General features: G+C 40.2%; 1 protein-coding gene and 1 non-coding gene across 2 annotated transcripts; both read left to right on the forward strand.

The window, feature by feature from the left end:
* The first annotated feature begins 11,752 nt into the window (after positions 1-11,752).
* On the forward strand, positions 11,753-13,930 carry COX7C (cytochrome c oxidase subunit 7C). Its single transcript, XM_069590063.1, has 3 exons — positions 11,753-11,952; positions 12,782-12,910; positions 13,826-13,930. The coding sequence occupies exons 1-2, from the start codon at positions 11,878-11,880 to the stop codon at positions 12,896-12,898; spliced, it is 192 nt and encodes a 63-aa protein (XP_069446164.1). The 5' UTR covers positions 11,753-11,877; the 3' UTR covers positions 12,899-12,910; positions 13,826-13,930.
* LOC138441913 (small nucleolar RNA Z39) lies at positions 13,662-13,724 on the forward strand. The gene has a single exon (XR_011257481.1). It is a non-coding gene; the product is annotated as a small nucleolar RNA Z39 (small nucleolar RNA).
* Positions 13,931-16,191: the final 2,261 nt, after the last annotated feature.

Genomic DNA, 16,191 nt, shown 5'->3' on the forward strand with positions numbered 1-16,191 from the left:
CTGGGTTGGGATGACCTGGAAATGGAAACTACACCCATAAAAAAGAAAACTGAGAAGAAGAGTAGATTTGAGGTACAGGATGGAGGTAAACTAACATAGGGCTTCCCATGTGGCTCAGTGGTAAAGAATCTGCCTGCCAGTGCAGAAGACACAAGAGATGCAGGTTTAATCCCTGGGTCAGGAATCCCCTGGAGGATAAAAATGGCAACCCACTCTAGTATCCTAGCCTGGGAAATCCCATGGACAGAAGAGCCTGGCAGGCTACAATTCATGGGGCTGCAAAGAGTCAGACATGATTGAGCATGCATGCATGCATGAATGTAACACATTCATTTCTATGGTGCCATTATGACTTCAAGGGAGGGTTTATCATTAAAACTCTTTAATGATGGCAGCATTGAAGGAAATCAGATTAAGCACAGTAGATAGTCAATCCAGCACCTAAGAGGGAAAGCTAGGAGAACTTTTTATCCTATTATATTTATCAAATCACCTTGTCAGACTTCTTTGGTCTTTATGATTAAGACTTTTGACTCTATCATCTTATTTTCTGGATATATTTAAAGTTGGCATCGTTAATCTTTAACACTTGTTTCTGTAATTTTTTTTGTGGAATTCCAACTTACTTAAAACTGTGAAGTGATTTCAACACTGTGTCTGTATATTTTCCACCGAATTTTCATAGTTTGTATAAAAGAAGGAGAGAAAGCAAAACATCTTGTTCTAAACATTATGCAGTTTTTGCAAATGTTATCTGTTTTCATCTTGCATGTTGTTCTAATCCCTTACTGCTTCCAGATGTGAATGCCCTCCTCTCTAGGTAATCATGCCTTTTAAAAAGGCCTAACATTGTGAATTTAAATAAAATTCTTACTTCTCTTAATATTTATCTAAGCCTTTGTCTCTAGTAGTATAAACAAAGGTTTCACTTTTCTTTTGAGAATGACAGGAAATGCACTGGAATTTTTTATTCCCCTGAAGTCAGGTTTGTCTGCATCCCCAATACTTATGCAAGACTGCTCTCAGAAGTAGATATAACACATCAGTCATTTTACTTCAGATAGTAAAAATCTGTGTCCTGGGAAAATCATTTTTAATATATCACCTGTTTTATCAACAATAAATTGCCATTAGCCCTATCCTCTACCACCATTTCCTCCCCCTTAGGACAGGATTTCTACAACAGGAATGAAAAGTGAATGGAAAAACTAAAAACAATCTCAGCTTTTGAGTTTCTGAAAAGACTAGAAAATTTCAGTTAACACAGTTTGAGCAATAGTGATTTTGGATGTCACAAATTTGAAAAACTCAGCAGTGGCCACAGGACTGGAAAAGGTCAGCTTTCATTCCAATCCCAAGGAAAGGCAATGCCAAAGAACGGTCAAACTACCGCACAATTGTGCTCATTTCACATGTTACTAAGGTAATGATCAAAATCCTTCTAGCAAGGCTTCAGTAATATGTGAACCAGGAACTTCCAGATGTACAAGCTAGGTTTAGAAAAGGCAGAGGAAGCAGAGATCAAATTGCCAGCATCTGCTGGATCATAGAGAAAGCAGAGGAATTCCAGAAAAACATCTACTTCTGCTTCATTGACTAAGCTAAAGTCTTTGACTGTGTGGATCACAACAAACTGTGGAAAATTTCTTAAAGAGATGGGAATGCCAGACCACCTCACCTGCTTCCTGAGAAGCCTGTATGTGGGTCATCAAGAAGCAACAGTTGTAACCAGACATGGAACAACCAACGAATTCCAAATTGGGAAAGGAGTATATCAAGGCTGTATATTGTCACCCTGCTTATTTAACATACTTGCAGAGTACATCATGCAAAATGCCAGGCTGGATGAATCACAAGCTGGAATAAAGGTTGCTGGGATAAATATAAACAACCTCAGATACGCAGATGATACCACCCCTATGGCAGAAAGTGAAGAGGATCTAGAGTCTCTTGATGAGGGTGTAAGAGAAGAGTGAAGAAGCTAGCTTAAAACTCAACATTCAAAAACTAAGATCATGGCATCCGGTCCCATCACTTCACAGCAAATAGAAGGGGAAAAAGTCAAAACAGCGAAAGATTTTATTTTCTTGGACTCCAAAATCACTGTGAACAGTGACTGCAGCCATGAAATTAAAAGACACTTGCCCTTGAAAGAAAAATTATGACAAACCTAGAGAGTGTGTTAGACATCACTCTGGCAACAAAGGTCTGTATAGTCAAAGCTATGGTTTTGAAATATGATTTAGAAAATTAATAACTTCATATTTGAAATATGATTTAGAAATATCAATAACCTCAAATATGCAGATGACACCACCCTTATGGCAGAAAACAAAGAGGAACTGAAGAGCCTCTTGAAGAAAGTGAAAGAGGAGAGTGAAAAAGTTGGTTAAAAACTTAGCATTCATAAAACTAACATCATGACATCTAATCACATCATTTCATGGCACATAGATAGGGAAACAATGGAAACAGTGACAGACTTTATTTTCTTGAGCTCCAAAATCACTGCAGATGGTGACTGAAGCCATAAAATTAACAGTCACTTACTCCTTGGAAGAAAAGTTATGACCAACCTAGACAGCATATTAAAAAGCAGAGACAATACTTTGCTGCCAAAGGTCTGTCTAGTCAAAGCTATGGTTTTTCCAGTAGTCATGTATGGATGTGAGAGTTGGACTGTGAAGAAAGCTGAGCGCTGAAGAATTGATGCTTTTGAACTGTGGTGTTGGAGAAAACTCTTGAGAGTCCCTTGGACTGCAAGGAGATCCAACCAGTCCATCCTAAAGGAGATCAGTCCTGGGTGTTCATTGGAAGGACTGATTTTGAAGCTGAAACTCCAATACTTTGGCCACCTCATGCAAAGAGTTGACTCATTGGAAAAGACTCTGATGCTGGGAGGGATTGGGGGCAGGAGAAGGGGACAACAGAGGATGAGATGGCTGGATGGCATCACTGACTCAATGGACATGAGTTTGAGCAAGCTCCAGGAGTTAGTGATGGACAGGGAAGCCTGGAGTGCTGCAGTCCACGGGGTCGCAGAATGAGACACAACTGAGTGACTGAAATGAACTGAACTGATGGTGTTTCTAGTAGTCATATATGGATGTGAGAGTTGGTCAGTAAAGGAGGCTGAGCACTAAAGAATTAATGCTTTTGAACTGTGGTGCTAGAGAAGACTCTTGAGAGTCCCTTGGACAGCAAGGAGATGAAAGCAGTCAATCCTAAAGAAAATCAGCCCTGAGTATTCACTGGAATGACTGATGCTGAAGCTGAAACTCCAATACTTTGGCCTCCTGATGTGAGGAACTGACTCACTGGAAAAGATCCTGATGCTGGGAAACATTGAAGGCAAAAGGAGAAGAGGACAGCAGAGGATGAGATGGTTAGATAGTATTACCGACTCAATGGACTTGAATTTGAACAAACTCTGGGAGATAACAAAGGATACACCAGGGAAGATGGGCATCCTGCAGTCTGTGGGGTCTCAACAAGTCAAACAGGACTTAGTGACTGAACAGCTAAAGGCAGAACTAAGGATGGGTTCACAGAGAACACAGATTCATACAACAGGAATAAAACAAAAGCATTAATACCACTTTCTGTCTGCCCTGGATTCAGTGTGGAACCAAAGGGAGGATCAACAGAAACTTATAAACATTCAACAGTATAGATAGTTGAAGGCACACAATGATGGCAGAGAAGAGAGGCATTTTCCTGGTAACCGACGGTTTCCTGATAATTGATGAGCCTGCCTGACGTCAGTTTCTTCTTATAAGTGGTAGCCTCCTTCTCCCCCTGGGTACTGAGAGTAGTGACATTGCTGTCCTGTCCTTCTTGCCATCTACTGGCTGCCTCCTGCAGTGGGAGTGTCACTCCAGGATCTTTTGTTGAGAACTTTTAAGATCCCCTATCCAAAAAACTGTTGGTGTCTCTGTCTCTATCTCTGGGCTCTTTTTTTGTTTGTTTGTTTCAAGACTGGGCAGTTACAAGGCTTGTAGGCTTGAGGGGTGCAGCTTGATGGTGGTGGTTTAGTCGCGAAGTGGTGTCCAACTCTTGGGACCTCATGAACTGTAGCCTGCCAGGCTCCTCTGTCCATGGGATTCTCCAGGCAAGAATACTGGAGTGGGTAGCCTTTCCCTTCACCAGGTGATCTTCTGAACCCAGGGATTGAACCCAGGTCTCCTGTATTGCTGGTGGATTCTTTACCAACTGAGTCTGCTGTCTGCCTCCTGCAGTGGGAGTGCTGCTCCAGGATCTTTTGTTGAGAACTCCTAAGATCCCCTCGGAGAAGGCAATGGCAACCCACCCCAGTACTCTTGCCTGGAAAATCCCAAGGACGAAGGAGCCTGGTAGGCTGCAGTCCATGGGGTCGCTAAGAGTCGGGCACGACTGAGCGACTTTACTTTCACTTTTCACTTTCATGCATTGGAGAAGGAAATGGCAACCCACTCCAGTGTTCTTGCCTGGAGAATCCCAGGGATTGGGGAGCCTGATGGGCTGCGGTCTATCGGGTTGCACAGAGTCGGACACGACTGAAGCGACTTAGCAGCAGCAGCAGCAGCAGCCTAAGATCCCCTATCCAGTAAACTGTTGATGTCTTTATCTATCTCTGGGTTCTGTGTTTTTTGTTGTTGTTGTTGTTGTTTGGTTTTGAGGCTGGGCAGTAACATGGCTTGCAGCCTTGAGGGGTACAGTTTAATAGCCTTTTAACAACCCTATATAGTAAGTAACATTACTGTCCCCATTTGAAAGATGAGGAAGGAACTTGCAACTTGCCAAAACTAAACAGTCAGGGTAGATCTTTCATTTGAGCCCATGTCATTCTGATTCCAGGTACAGTATATTGCCTGAAGTGTGCAGATCTGGCATAATGTGCAGAATAGGAAGTTACAAGATTATGAGCATCTGCAGCACTGTAGTAAAGCCCCAAGGTAATATATAACCACAGGATGTTGAATTCTTACAGAGGTACTCCATAAGATTTCAGCAAGAAACGAGAAGGTCTCTGCAGAGGAGATGCTGTACTTAACCAAACCAATTTCCTCTCAGACACACAGAAGTCTGTATATCATTTAATTGGGTTTGGATAATGGTGATAGCATGTCATTGGTTTTAATTGGGTTTGGATAATGGTGGTAGCATGTGATTGGTTTTAATAGAATATAGGCACAGGTAACGCATGCCACCTTGTTATTCATAGCATTCATTACCTTCGTAGCATGGCGGCAGGCAGGGTCAATCCAGAAGACTGAGTGAGACCCAAGAAGATGGTGACACTAGGGTTACCAAATGGAAGATTGCAAGCTGAACATCTGATCCAGATGGAGACATAAGCAAGAAATTCATCTTCATCGTGTTAAGCCATTAAAATCTGGGGCTCATTTGTTACATTAGCTAGCTTTAATTGCCTTACCTATCCCAGGTTCTATAAAGCAAAGAGCAAGATCAATAAAGTAACACTACAACAACTTTCTCTGTGAGGAGAATTCATGATTTATTAGCTTATTTACATGTGCTAATACTGTTCCAGAAAACATTTGAGGTATTGAACAAAGACACATACTATAGAGTATGATAAAATAAAATTGGATAGAAAAGTGAAGCAAAGCTAAATAAATCAAGAAGAGAAGATGGAGCTAAGAGTAAAGTACACAAAATACCTTCACAGTCTCCCCAGGAGGTAGGTCATGCATTTGGCTCTAAGCTCTCTGCGGAGTCACTTCAGTCGTGTCCGACTCTGTACGACCCCACAGGCTGCAGCTCACCAGGCTCCCCCATCCCTGGGATTCTCCAGGCAAGAACACTGGAGTGGGTTGCCGTTTCCTTCTCCAATGCCAAAAAGTGAAGAGTGAAAGTGAAGTCACTCAGTCGTGTCCGACTCCTAGCGACCCCATGGACCGCAGCCCACCAGGCTCCGCCGTCCATGGGATTTTCCAGGCAAGAGTACTGGAGTGGGGTGCCATTGCCTTCTCCCTAAGATCTCTAAGAATCACTATATGGGGGAAAAAATTGCAATAAAATTTGTTATTCATAGCATTCATAAGGAAAAAGCAAATCAGCTACTCAGAAGAAGCATGTTTATTTTAGTTCTAAGACCAGAGAGAAATTTCTCCTATGGGTCCTCATAAAAATGACACCATGAAATACATTGAAACGTATCCTCAGAGGGAAAACAAAATCCTCACAGTAAACACAGCAATGAGTTTCATAAGTCTGTTGTTTAAAAAAAAAAATCCCTTAGTACAAACTGGTAAGAAGATGCTGAGTCCAATTTAGGGCAAAGATAGAGTTTTTAATGCTGTTAGTGAGGGTATAGATTATCTGAGAGATGTTAAGAGAACTGGCAAATTAAACCTAACCCATTTTGTATAATTTTATAATTAGTTGAAATATTTAAAGGAACTGTTTGTGAGTTCACTAATAATTTACTCAAAATACATAAATGTTATCTCAGGAAAATCCTATTTCTCTTAATTATAAGCCCAAACTGAAAAGCCAGATACAAAAGCTATTATAGCATAAACAAACACATCTTTCTGGACTGTATTAACCATGTCATTGCCAGTCCACTGTCTAGAGGAACAAAGTGCCTTTGATTGGAACCCTGAAATCTCACTTGAATCTGGTAGACATATACCAGCACTTCATATGCATTGATTAGCAGAAAAATAGCTTAGTTATAGACCAAGATTTCCAGATAGTCCTTAACGTGCACAGTTCTTTACAAAACAAAACAACATAAGTATTGCAACAAAGTTGGTTTTCAAATATCTCCTATGTTTTACTTACTTCTATCAAAAAAGGATTTTTTAGAATGATGCATTGAATTCGTTTTTAGTATTCCCTTCCTCATTTAAATTATGTGTTTCCCTAAAATAAATGAATGAAACTATTTAATTATTCAGTATTACAGTTATAGACACAAGCAGGAAATGCCATAGTGAATTTAAAGAAACCTGGCCAAAGCAATACAAGGTATCACTGTAAATTAAGTCAAGAAGGAGATGGCCCATAAACATAAATACAATCAGTGATTTTCAAATTGAGAAATGTCAGTTTCTGTGTTCACCTTGTAAAAATGTATCTATCTATACTTGGCAATTCTCAATGACAAATAATTAAACTACAAATTGGTCTTCAAAAAATGAATCATTCTTAAACTTTCATTGAGATTAAGCAATAAATTTGGAATGAAAAATATGATATGCTTTTAGGGGAAAATTAGTATTTAATAGTAATAAAATAAGATGAGTAAAATATACAACTTGATCATATAAACATTTCATTTTTTTTGCAGAAATTTTTCTCACCGTTGGTCATCACTAAATCATTCAGAAGACTGGCAGAATATTCTCCAACCATAACTGCTTCAGTGGAATCACATTTTATTCTTTCCTAAAACCAGGGTTTTTTTCTTTTCTTTTCTTTCTACAAATGTAAAAATTTTTAAAGGCTAGCATGATATTCTGATTTTAATTCTACAGTAGCAGGAATTTCTAAAAACTTGAGAACAAAAAAAAACTTGTTAACTTGAGTTTTAAATGTAGAACAGAAACATTAACTTTTTCAGTAAACAATTTATTTTTGAATTCTAACCTAGTTCCTAAAAATCTAATGTAGTAGCTGTTGAGAGACATGACATATACTGTTCTTTAATTTCTAGATATATTTTTCTATATAATGCAGTTTCAGTCTCCAAAGATTCATGTGGGTCTAGAAAGAGCATTGCTCACTCTATGATACATGCCCTATTCACTATTAAAATAATTGGATTTTATTTTTTAAATACAACCTGGGAGTAAACCCCGTGTCCCGAAAGATCTTTTCTGTTTTGTTCGAATCCATGAAATGTCTCATTTCTCTTGAAATTCATTTTATAGCAAAAGAGTATCATACTGAATCAAAAAGTTCTCAAAGATGATATGCATATTCCTTGCCAGTCACTATGACTGAATTTAGAATGTTAGGTTATGTGTATAAGAACTTGTGTATGGTACCTGTTCCAGATCTCTACTACTTTATAATAAACTATCCCAAAATTTAACATCTTAAAACAATGTATTATTTTCTTTTGTATGTCTGGAGGCTGATAGGTTCAGCTGAGCAGTTGTTGTTACAGTTATTTACTGGTGCATAACAAACTACCCCAAACTAACTGGCTTGAAAGAATGACCATCTAATTATGTCTCACAAATCTGTAGATTAGCATTTTGGGCAAGACTAAACTGGGCATCTCTTCTCTACACAGCACTGACTGAGGTCCTTCAGTGTTATTCAGCTAGCAGCTGGACTGGACTGGAGAATCCAAGATACCTTTACTCACATACTTGACTACTAAGCTGATGCCCCACTTTTTTTCCAATGAATTCTTGAGTACTCTCCAGGGGGCCTCTCCAACAGAGTAATCAAACTTCTTAACATGAACTTCAGAGTTGCTAGGAGAAACCTTCCAAAGACAAGGAAAGAAGCTGCCAATTTCGTGAGGACTGGGCAGGATACTAACACAGCATCACATATCAAATTCTCTTGGTCAAAAGAGTCACACAGAGTCCATCCAGATTCAGGGAGAAAAGGAATATCCCCCTCCCATCCCATGTCATGATAAAATGAGTTCACAGAGCCCATGAGGGGCAGATAATTTCAAAGCCATACAGAATTTCTCCTATAGTTCCCTTTGGAGTTAACTGACAGATACACAGAGGAGAATCAATTAATATGAATTAGAAGTAACAATGAACCAAATATACAGGAGGCATTATGTACATTAGAATGAAAAAGAAAATTCAGAAAACCTTAACTATTAACTGTGAAAACATTTCCCTGCTGCTGTTGCTGCTGCTGCTAAGTTGCTTCAGTCATGTCTGACTCTGTGAGACCCCCATAGATGGCAGCCCACCAGGCTCCTCCGTCTCTGGGATTCTCCAGGCAAGAACACTAGAGTGGGTTGCCATTTCCTTCTCCAAGGCATGAAAGTAAAAAGTGAAAGTGAAGTTGCTCAGTCGTGTCCGACTCTTAGCGACCTCATGGACTGCAGCCTACCAGGCTCCTCCGTCCATGGGATTTTCCAGGCAAGAGTACTGGAGTGGGTTGCCATTGCCTTCTCCGAAACATAAATCAGAATCCTTTAATAGATAAAGACATTGATGGGGACTTTAAAAAAAAACGAATATCATATAGTCTCTGTCAATAAGGAGAAAACGCCAGTTTTGCTTTACATGTATCTCTACTCAGTTACAAGCTCCTTGTAGAAATAAAATTTCTTTATATTTATATTTTATATTTATATTTATACTTTATATTTTTTGTGTTTTGATCTAAGTGAAACATGACTTTTCTCTTTTAAAAGATAAAGAAAGATGAAAGCATGTACTTTATATCCAGTTTTCAAAGACTGAAATCTTAATCAACTTTGTTTACTGATGCTGCATAAGTGAGTCCTCTGTGCACTCTGCCACAGATGAATAACGTAAACCTTAGGTCAGCACAGACTTCCCCGCTGGCTCAGACAGTGGCTCATTGTCTTGCTTATAATGCGGGAGACCTGGGTTCAATCCCTGGGTCGGGAAGATAACTCTGGAGAAGGCAATGTAAACCCACTCCAGTACTCTTGCCGGGAAAATCCCAAGGACAGTGGAGCCTGGCAGGCTACAGTCCATGGGGTCACAAAGAATCAGACACGACTGAGCGACTTCACTTTCCCTTTCTTTCACTTTTCACAATTTAACCGAATGCTGCTTTCCTGGCCTCCTTTATCACCAATTTCTTCCCAATACACACTAATCAGAGACTAACAGCAGTGAGTTAATGAAAGTCTCTCAGTTGTGTCCAACTGTTTGTGACCCCATGGACTATACAGTCCATGGAATTCTCCAGGTAGGAATACTGAAGTGAGTTCCGGTGAGTTCAGTTGCTCAGTCCCATCGTGTCAGACTCTTTGCGATGCCATGGACTGCAGCATGTCAGGCTTCCCTGTCCATCACCAACTCCCAGAGTCTGCTCAAACTCATGCCCATTGAGTCAGTGATGCCATCCAACCATCTCAAGAGTCTTTTCCAACACCACAGTTCAAAAGCATCAATTCTTTGGCGCTCAGCTTTCTTCACAGTCCAACTCTCACATCCATACATGACCACAGGAAAAACCATAGCCCTGACTAGACGGACATTTGTTGGCAAAGTAATGTCTCTGCTTTTCAATATGCTATCTAGGTTGGTCATAACTTTTCTTCCAAGGAGTAAGTGTCTTTTAATTTCATGGCTGCAGTCACCATCTGCAGTGATTTGGGGGCCCAAAAAAATAAAGTCTGACACTATTTTCACTGGTTCCCCATCTATTTCCCATGAAGCAACAGGATCAGGTGCCATAATCTTCATTTTCTGAATGTTGCGCTTTAAGCCAACTTTTTCACTCTCCTCTTTCACTTTCATCAAGTGGCTTTCTAGTTCCTCTTCACTTTCTGCCATAAGGGTGGTGTCATCTGCATATCTGAGGTTATTGATATTTCTCCTGGCAGTCTTCATTCCAGCTTGTGTTTCTTCCAGCATTTCTCATGATGTACTCTGCATAGAAGTTAAATAAGCAGGGTGACAATATACAGCCTTGACATACTCCTTTTCCTATTTGGAACCAGTGTGTTGTTCCATGTCCAGTTCCAACTGTTGCTTCCTGACCTGCATATAGGTTTCTCAAGAGGCAGGTCAGGTGGTCTGGTATTCCCATCTCTTTCAGAATTTTCTGCAGTTTATTGTGATCCACACAGTCAAAGGTTTTGGCATAGTCAATAAAGCAGAAATAGATGTTTTTCTGGAACTCTCTTGCTGTTTCCATGATCCAGCGGATGTTGGCAATTTGATCTCTGGTTCCTCTGCCTTTTCTAAAACCAGCTTGAACATCTGGAAGTTCACAGTTCACGTGTTGCTGAAGCCTGGCTTGGAGAATTTTGAGCATTGCTTTACTAGCGTGTGAGATGAGTGCAATGGTGCGGTAATTTGAGCATTCTTTGGCACTGCCTTTCTTTGGGATTGGAATAAAAACTGACCTTTTCCAGTCCTGTGGCCACTGCTGAGTTTTCCCAACAAGCCACACTAACGCTAGCCTTGAGTTTTCTCTGCCCTCTTTCCCTATTTGTGTTGCATTTAATTCTCTATACTTTCAAGGGGGACTTCCCTTGGGGCTTAGTAAAGAATCTACCTGCAATGCGGGAGACCAAGGTTCGATCCCTGGGATGGGAAGATCCCCTGGAGAAGGGAATGACAATCCACTTCAGTAGTCTTGCCTGGAGAATTCTATGGACAGAGGAGTCTAGGGGGAAGTCCGACAGGACTGAGCAACTACGCTTACTTCCAATAACCCTTCCCGTGGCACTTCAACTCAGTATTCTCTCTGAAATCCTTTGCACTGCATATTATTTGATTATTTGTTGTTATGTTTTCTTCACACATCTCATAGCGACATAGTAGTGCAAATTAGAAACACTTAGCATACAGTCACAAAAAAAGAAAAGGGAGAGGTTTATTTTCCTTTTTCATAAACTAGAACATACGTAAACTGCTTCGTTAACTTCAGTAAAATCGTTTTAGAAACAAACCTAAAGAACTCAGCTCTAAAAGAATCACCGCGAGAATCTGCTGCCAGACTACGTTTCCCACAATCCTTCAGGGCCGACAGTGCTCCGCTGTGCTCTAAACTACAATTCCCATAATCCTCAGAACGCCGTTTTCTCGCGTTTTCCGAGAACTGTGCCGCATTTCCCATAGTCCCTTTCGATCCTTGCAGTTAGAGGAGCAAGGTCGTGAGGCAAAAAGCGGTAGTTTTGCAGCCGCCATTTCTTCCACCTCCGGTCTCTGGATCTTTTGTAGAGCGTCCAACAGCGCTATGTTGGGACAGGGCATCCGGAGGTTCACAACCTCTGTGATTCGTCGGAGCCACTATGAGGAGGGTCCAGGGAAGGTTAGTATGAAAGGGGCCTGTTTCGTTGGGTAGGGGGCACTTGGGCGCGACCGACTGAACTCCGAGTCCTACTATGCGACGTGAAGAGAGAAATGAGAAGCCAGGGTTTTGAACTGGGACGTCGACTAGCATTCGGCTTCCCCCAGGGACCCGGGAGAAAGTTCAGGAGTGTTACTACGCGCTGTAGTCATGAATAGGCTTCAGTAAAAGAAGCCAGAGGTCTCACCTCGCTCTAGCGCTCCCCCCATTTCCCCTGCGCGCCCCACCCTGCCCTTCAAAATTCGGGGACCTTAGAACCTGTGACTGCAGGTATTGTGGCTTAAAACCTAGCTAAAGGTCACCGGCTTCGAAATGAAGGTCATTGAAAACTCGGGGTTGTGAGGGCCTATGATGTGGGGCTAGTCTTAAACGAATTGACGAAATTAGAAGTATTAACCGTCCTTGAAGTTGGTTTTAGCTTTAATTATAAATAGCTTCAAGCGGGTAGTTAGCTGTAACAGCCTCCTGGGGTTATCCTGAGGCCTAGAAAGGGTGTAGAGAGAGTCAGGAAAGCCAGGAATTTTTTTTACCATATAGTGTTTGCGGTGAAGGTCATATGATTTTAAAGATGTTTAAAAGTGCTATGATTAAGTTGCCCAGTATTCCATACATAGCAATGGTGGACCAGGATTTTTATCCAAGCAGTCTTGTTCCAGAGCTCAGGTATTTGACCAGGCATGCATAACCTGATTATATGAAAATTAGCATTTCCTCTGTACTTATTTTTAATTGTAAAATCAGATGGTTTGAAGTTCAATATTTGTTGTTTGTTCTCTTTTGTTCCCAACAGAATATACCATTTTCAGTGGAAAACAAGTGGAGGTTACTAGCTATGATGACTTTGTTCTTTGGGTCTGGATTTGCTGCACCTTTCTTTATCGTAAGACACCAACTGCTTAAAAAGTAATCCATGAGAAAGGTAAATTTAATGGAATTAAAACCTTCGCAGAGGTTTCTCCTTTATTCCTTTCTTCCCTTACCACCCACCCCCTCAAAATCACAAATACTGAAGTTAAGCAGCCATGTGACATTGGTGGGAGACAGGTTAAACCTATAGACAAACATATCTTTGCCTGAAAGCCAGTGATTATTGAATGCTGCTGTTTATTAGGCACACGTAATATTAATAGGCTCAGATTGCTTCCCAGGCAAGACTGTGAGGTATTAACCTGATTTGAAACAAAAAAAAAAGTCAGCTTGCATAGTATTCCATAGCTAGCAGTGGTGGACCAGGAATTCTATCCAGGCAGTCTTCTTCCAGAGCTGAGGTTCTTGACCAGGAAAAGTTCTAATAAACTGATTAATGTTCATCTGTCTTGAGGGCGGTATATGTTAGTATCTACATGAAGGAATCATGTGTGCTGCAAGATTATTAGAGTCCCTGAGTAAGAAGGAAATGGCAAACCACTCCAGTATTCTTGCCTGGAAAATCCGATTGACAGAGGAGCCTGGTGGGCTATATTCCATGAGATCTCAAGAGTCAGACCCGACTTAGCAACTAAAGCACCACTGAGTGAGAAGATTAATATTGTAATTAGAATTTTCATCAAAAACAACACTATAGGAGGCTCTGTGGGTTTGTTGGAATACATTCCAAAATATACTTTAGAGAAGAAGGACTTCACTTGTCTTACTTTAGAAGGGAAATGATTTACCCAAGCCATTACTTGTTGCATATGATGAAGCAAATCAGTATGAGTAAAATCATGATACTGTAAACGCTTTCTGATGCACCAGTCATAAATTGAAGGACAGACAATATATTAATGAAACTGCATGATTTCTGTTAAATTTGAGTTTAAGTGTCATTAATTTTTTGTGTTTTTATTCACAGATAGGAAGAGGAGCATATTAAGAGGTGCAGTCTCTTAAAGGATCAGTCCCTTGAACTCAGCATCCTAAATATGTTTGTAAATAAACTTATGGCATAAATCCTTAATGCCTCTTCTCTGAAATATGGAACATGATAATTGAACATGTGCTTACATTTTGTTTGGGTAATATTGCATTATTAGTTTCTTAATTAAATATGTATTTGATTTAGCTTGTTTCTTGGTCTTAAAATCCGATTTTTTTGTTTTGATTCATGGGTCAGGAATTTGTCAGCAATTCATATAAAAGAGAAGTGCAGACTTATCGTGTGATTTTTATTTTAAAGGGAGGAAAAAAAGATGTCTTTTTAGTCTTTATTTAATTTTTTTACTTTGAAGGAGTAGATTCATTTTTCTCCATGAGTGATAATTAGTTAAACATTAGGAAAATCAGTAGTGTATGGGGATTTTAAGTTCAAGAGCTTCATTTTCTTCCTCTGTACCATAACACTGAAATTTTTGCATTCATAGATGTGCTACTGACCAATATTAATCTTGTTTAGACTAAAAGAATATTTGAATGAATTGTAACAACATGTGAGATATATAGGAACTACTCCCCTTTTTATTCTGATGCTTTGACTAGGAGAAATGGGCTGTGAGATGGCTCTGATTAGTAATTGTATCAGTGATAAGTCATGGTATTATGTGCTTGGGAGATTTTCTGTATAACATTAAGGATTTCTACCTTTGGGAACCACAGAAGCAAGAATAAGAGTTTAGGGTTCGTAAAATAATTTTGAATTTTTCATTTGAATCATTGCTAAATTACACATTTAGCCATCTGGGTTTTCTTGGTGGGAAGGGTACTAGAGCCTCCTTCCTATTTTGAGATTCACTGAGCTATATTAAACATTTACCTCCTGGCAAGTCCTAGGACCTGCTTCCCCCATTACAATTTGTATCAACAGCCAAAAGTAATGTATTTTATTTTACAGCAGGGTCAAGGTAGAAAATGTCATTTATTAGATTTGTCTTTTTGAATTAAGTATTTGAGTGGTATACATGAATGAGAGAAAAATCTCCTTTAACTCTCTTGAAATAGGAGTGCACTCTACCCATTCCCCGTAAAAGGACTTCAGTGGGCTGGCTCTTGATAGAGACTAGACAACTTTTTAGTTTTTGTATTGACGTTCTCCAGAGAAACAGCCAATACCATGTGTCTATGCTGCTGCTGCTGAGTCGCTTCAGTCGTGTCCGACTCTGTGTGACCCCATAGACGGCAGCCCACCAGGCTCCCGTGTCCCTGGGATTCTCCAGGCAAGAACCCTGAATGGGTTGCCATTTCCTTCTCCGAGGCGTGAAAGTGAAGTCGCTTAGTCCTGTCCGACCCTCAGCGACCCAATGGACTGCGGCCTTCCAGGTTCCTCTGTCCATGGGATTTTCCAGGCAAGAGTACTGGAGTGGGGTGCCATTGCCTTCTCCGCCATGTGTCTATAGAGAGATTTATTTTAAGAAATGTGGTTCTTGGGATTGTGAGTTTGTCAGGTCAGCAGTCTGATGGGATAAACTGAAAGTGGGAGACACAAGGAAGAGTTGATGCTCCAATTGCAAACCATCTGCTAGCAGAATTTCCTCAGAAGTCTGTCTTTTCCTGTTAATTCCTTCAGCTAATCGGATGTGGCCTGCTCATGTAGAGAGTAAGTTTTACTGAAACTAAATGGTAATCTCAGGAATTCCCAGTCTAGTGGTTATGACTTGGCATTTTTCACTGCCCTGGTCAAATCACTCCCTGGTCAGGGAACTAAGATTCTGCAAGCTGTGCAGTGTAGCTGAAGGGGAAAAGAAATCTTCATCCCCAAAAATACCTTCACAGAAATATCCAGAGTATTGTTTAGACAGGTATCTAGACACCATTTCTCAGTCAACTTGATGTAAAATTAACCATTGCAATTTCACATAAGTGTGTGATTCCATCCAGTTTAATTTTTTTTTTTAATGGTGGCTTGAATTTTTAAAACCACTGCAGAATTTTTTTTTCAATTTTGTGTATTTTCCTCCACTGATTTTTCAGAATTCCAGGTGATACTTAAAACCACAAGATTCCCATAAAAATCCAGATTGTTTTATAAAAATTTGAGCTAAATGGGCCCATACATACTTAGTGAAACTGCTAGGCCAAGTGTAACTTATGCAGAGGCTTCCTTAACCAGAATACCTGGTTAGGGAGGGATTTTGGTTGGGGACTACAACCCATGAATCATTTTTGAAGGGAGCTAGTAGTATTGGTTACAGAGTAAAGTTTGGCCATCTTGGTGAAAAATCAAAACCTATGTTTTGCTGTAGAAGCAGTACAAATGGACTAAGGATTAAGATTTGATTCAAAGCC

The sequence above is a fragment of the Ovis canadensis genome, chromosome 5 (genome assembly GCF_042477335.2).
Source record: "Ovis canadensis isolate MfBH-ARS-UI-01 breed Bighorn chromosome 5, ARS-UI_OviCan_v2, whole genome shotgun sequence".
Taxonomy (NCBI): domain Eukaryota; kingdom Metazoa; phylum Chordata; class Mammalia; order Artiodactyla; family Bovidae; genus Ovis; species Ovis canadensis.

Coding starts and splice junctions, on each gene's coding strand:
- COX7C (XM_069590063.1), top strand. CDS start 11,878: ATGTTGGGACAGGGCATCCGGAGGTTCACAACCTCTGTGATTCGTCGG. Junction 11,953..12,781: donor ATGAGGAGGGTCCAGGGAAG/GTTAGTATGAAA, acceptor TGTTCCCAACAG/AATATACCATTTTCAGTGGA.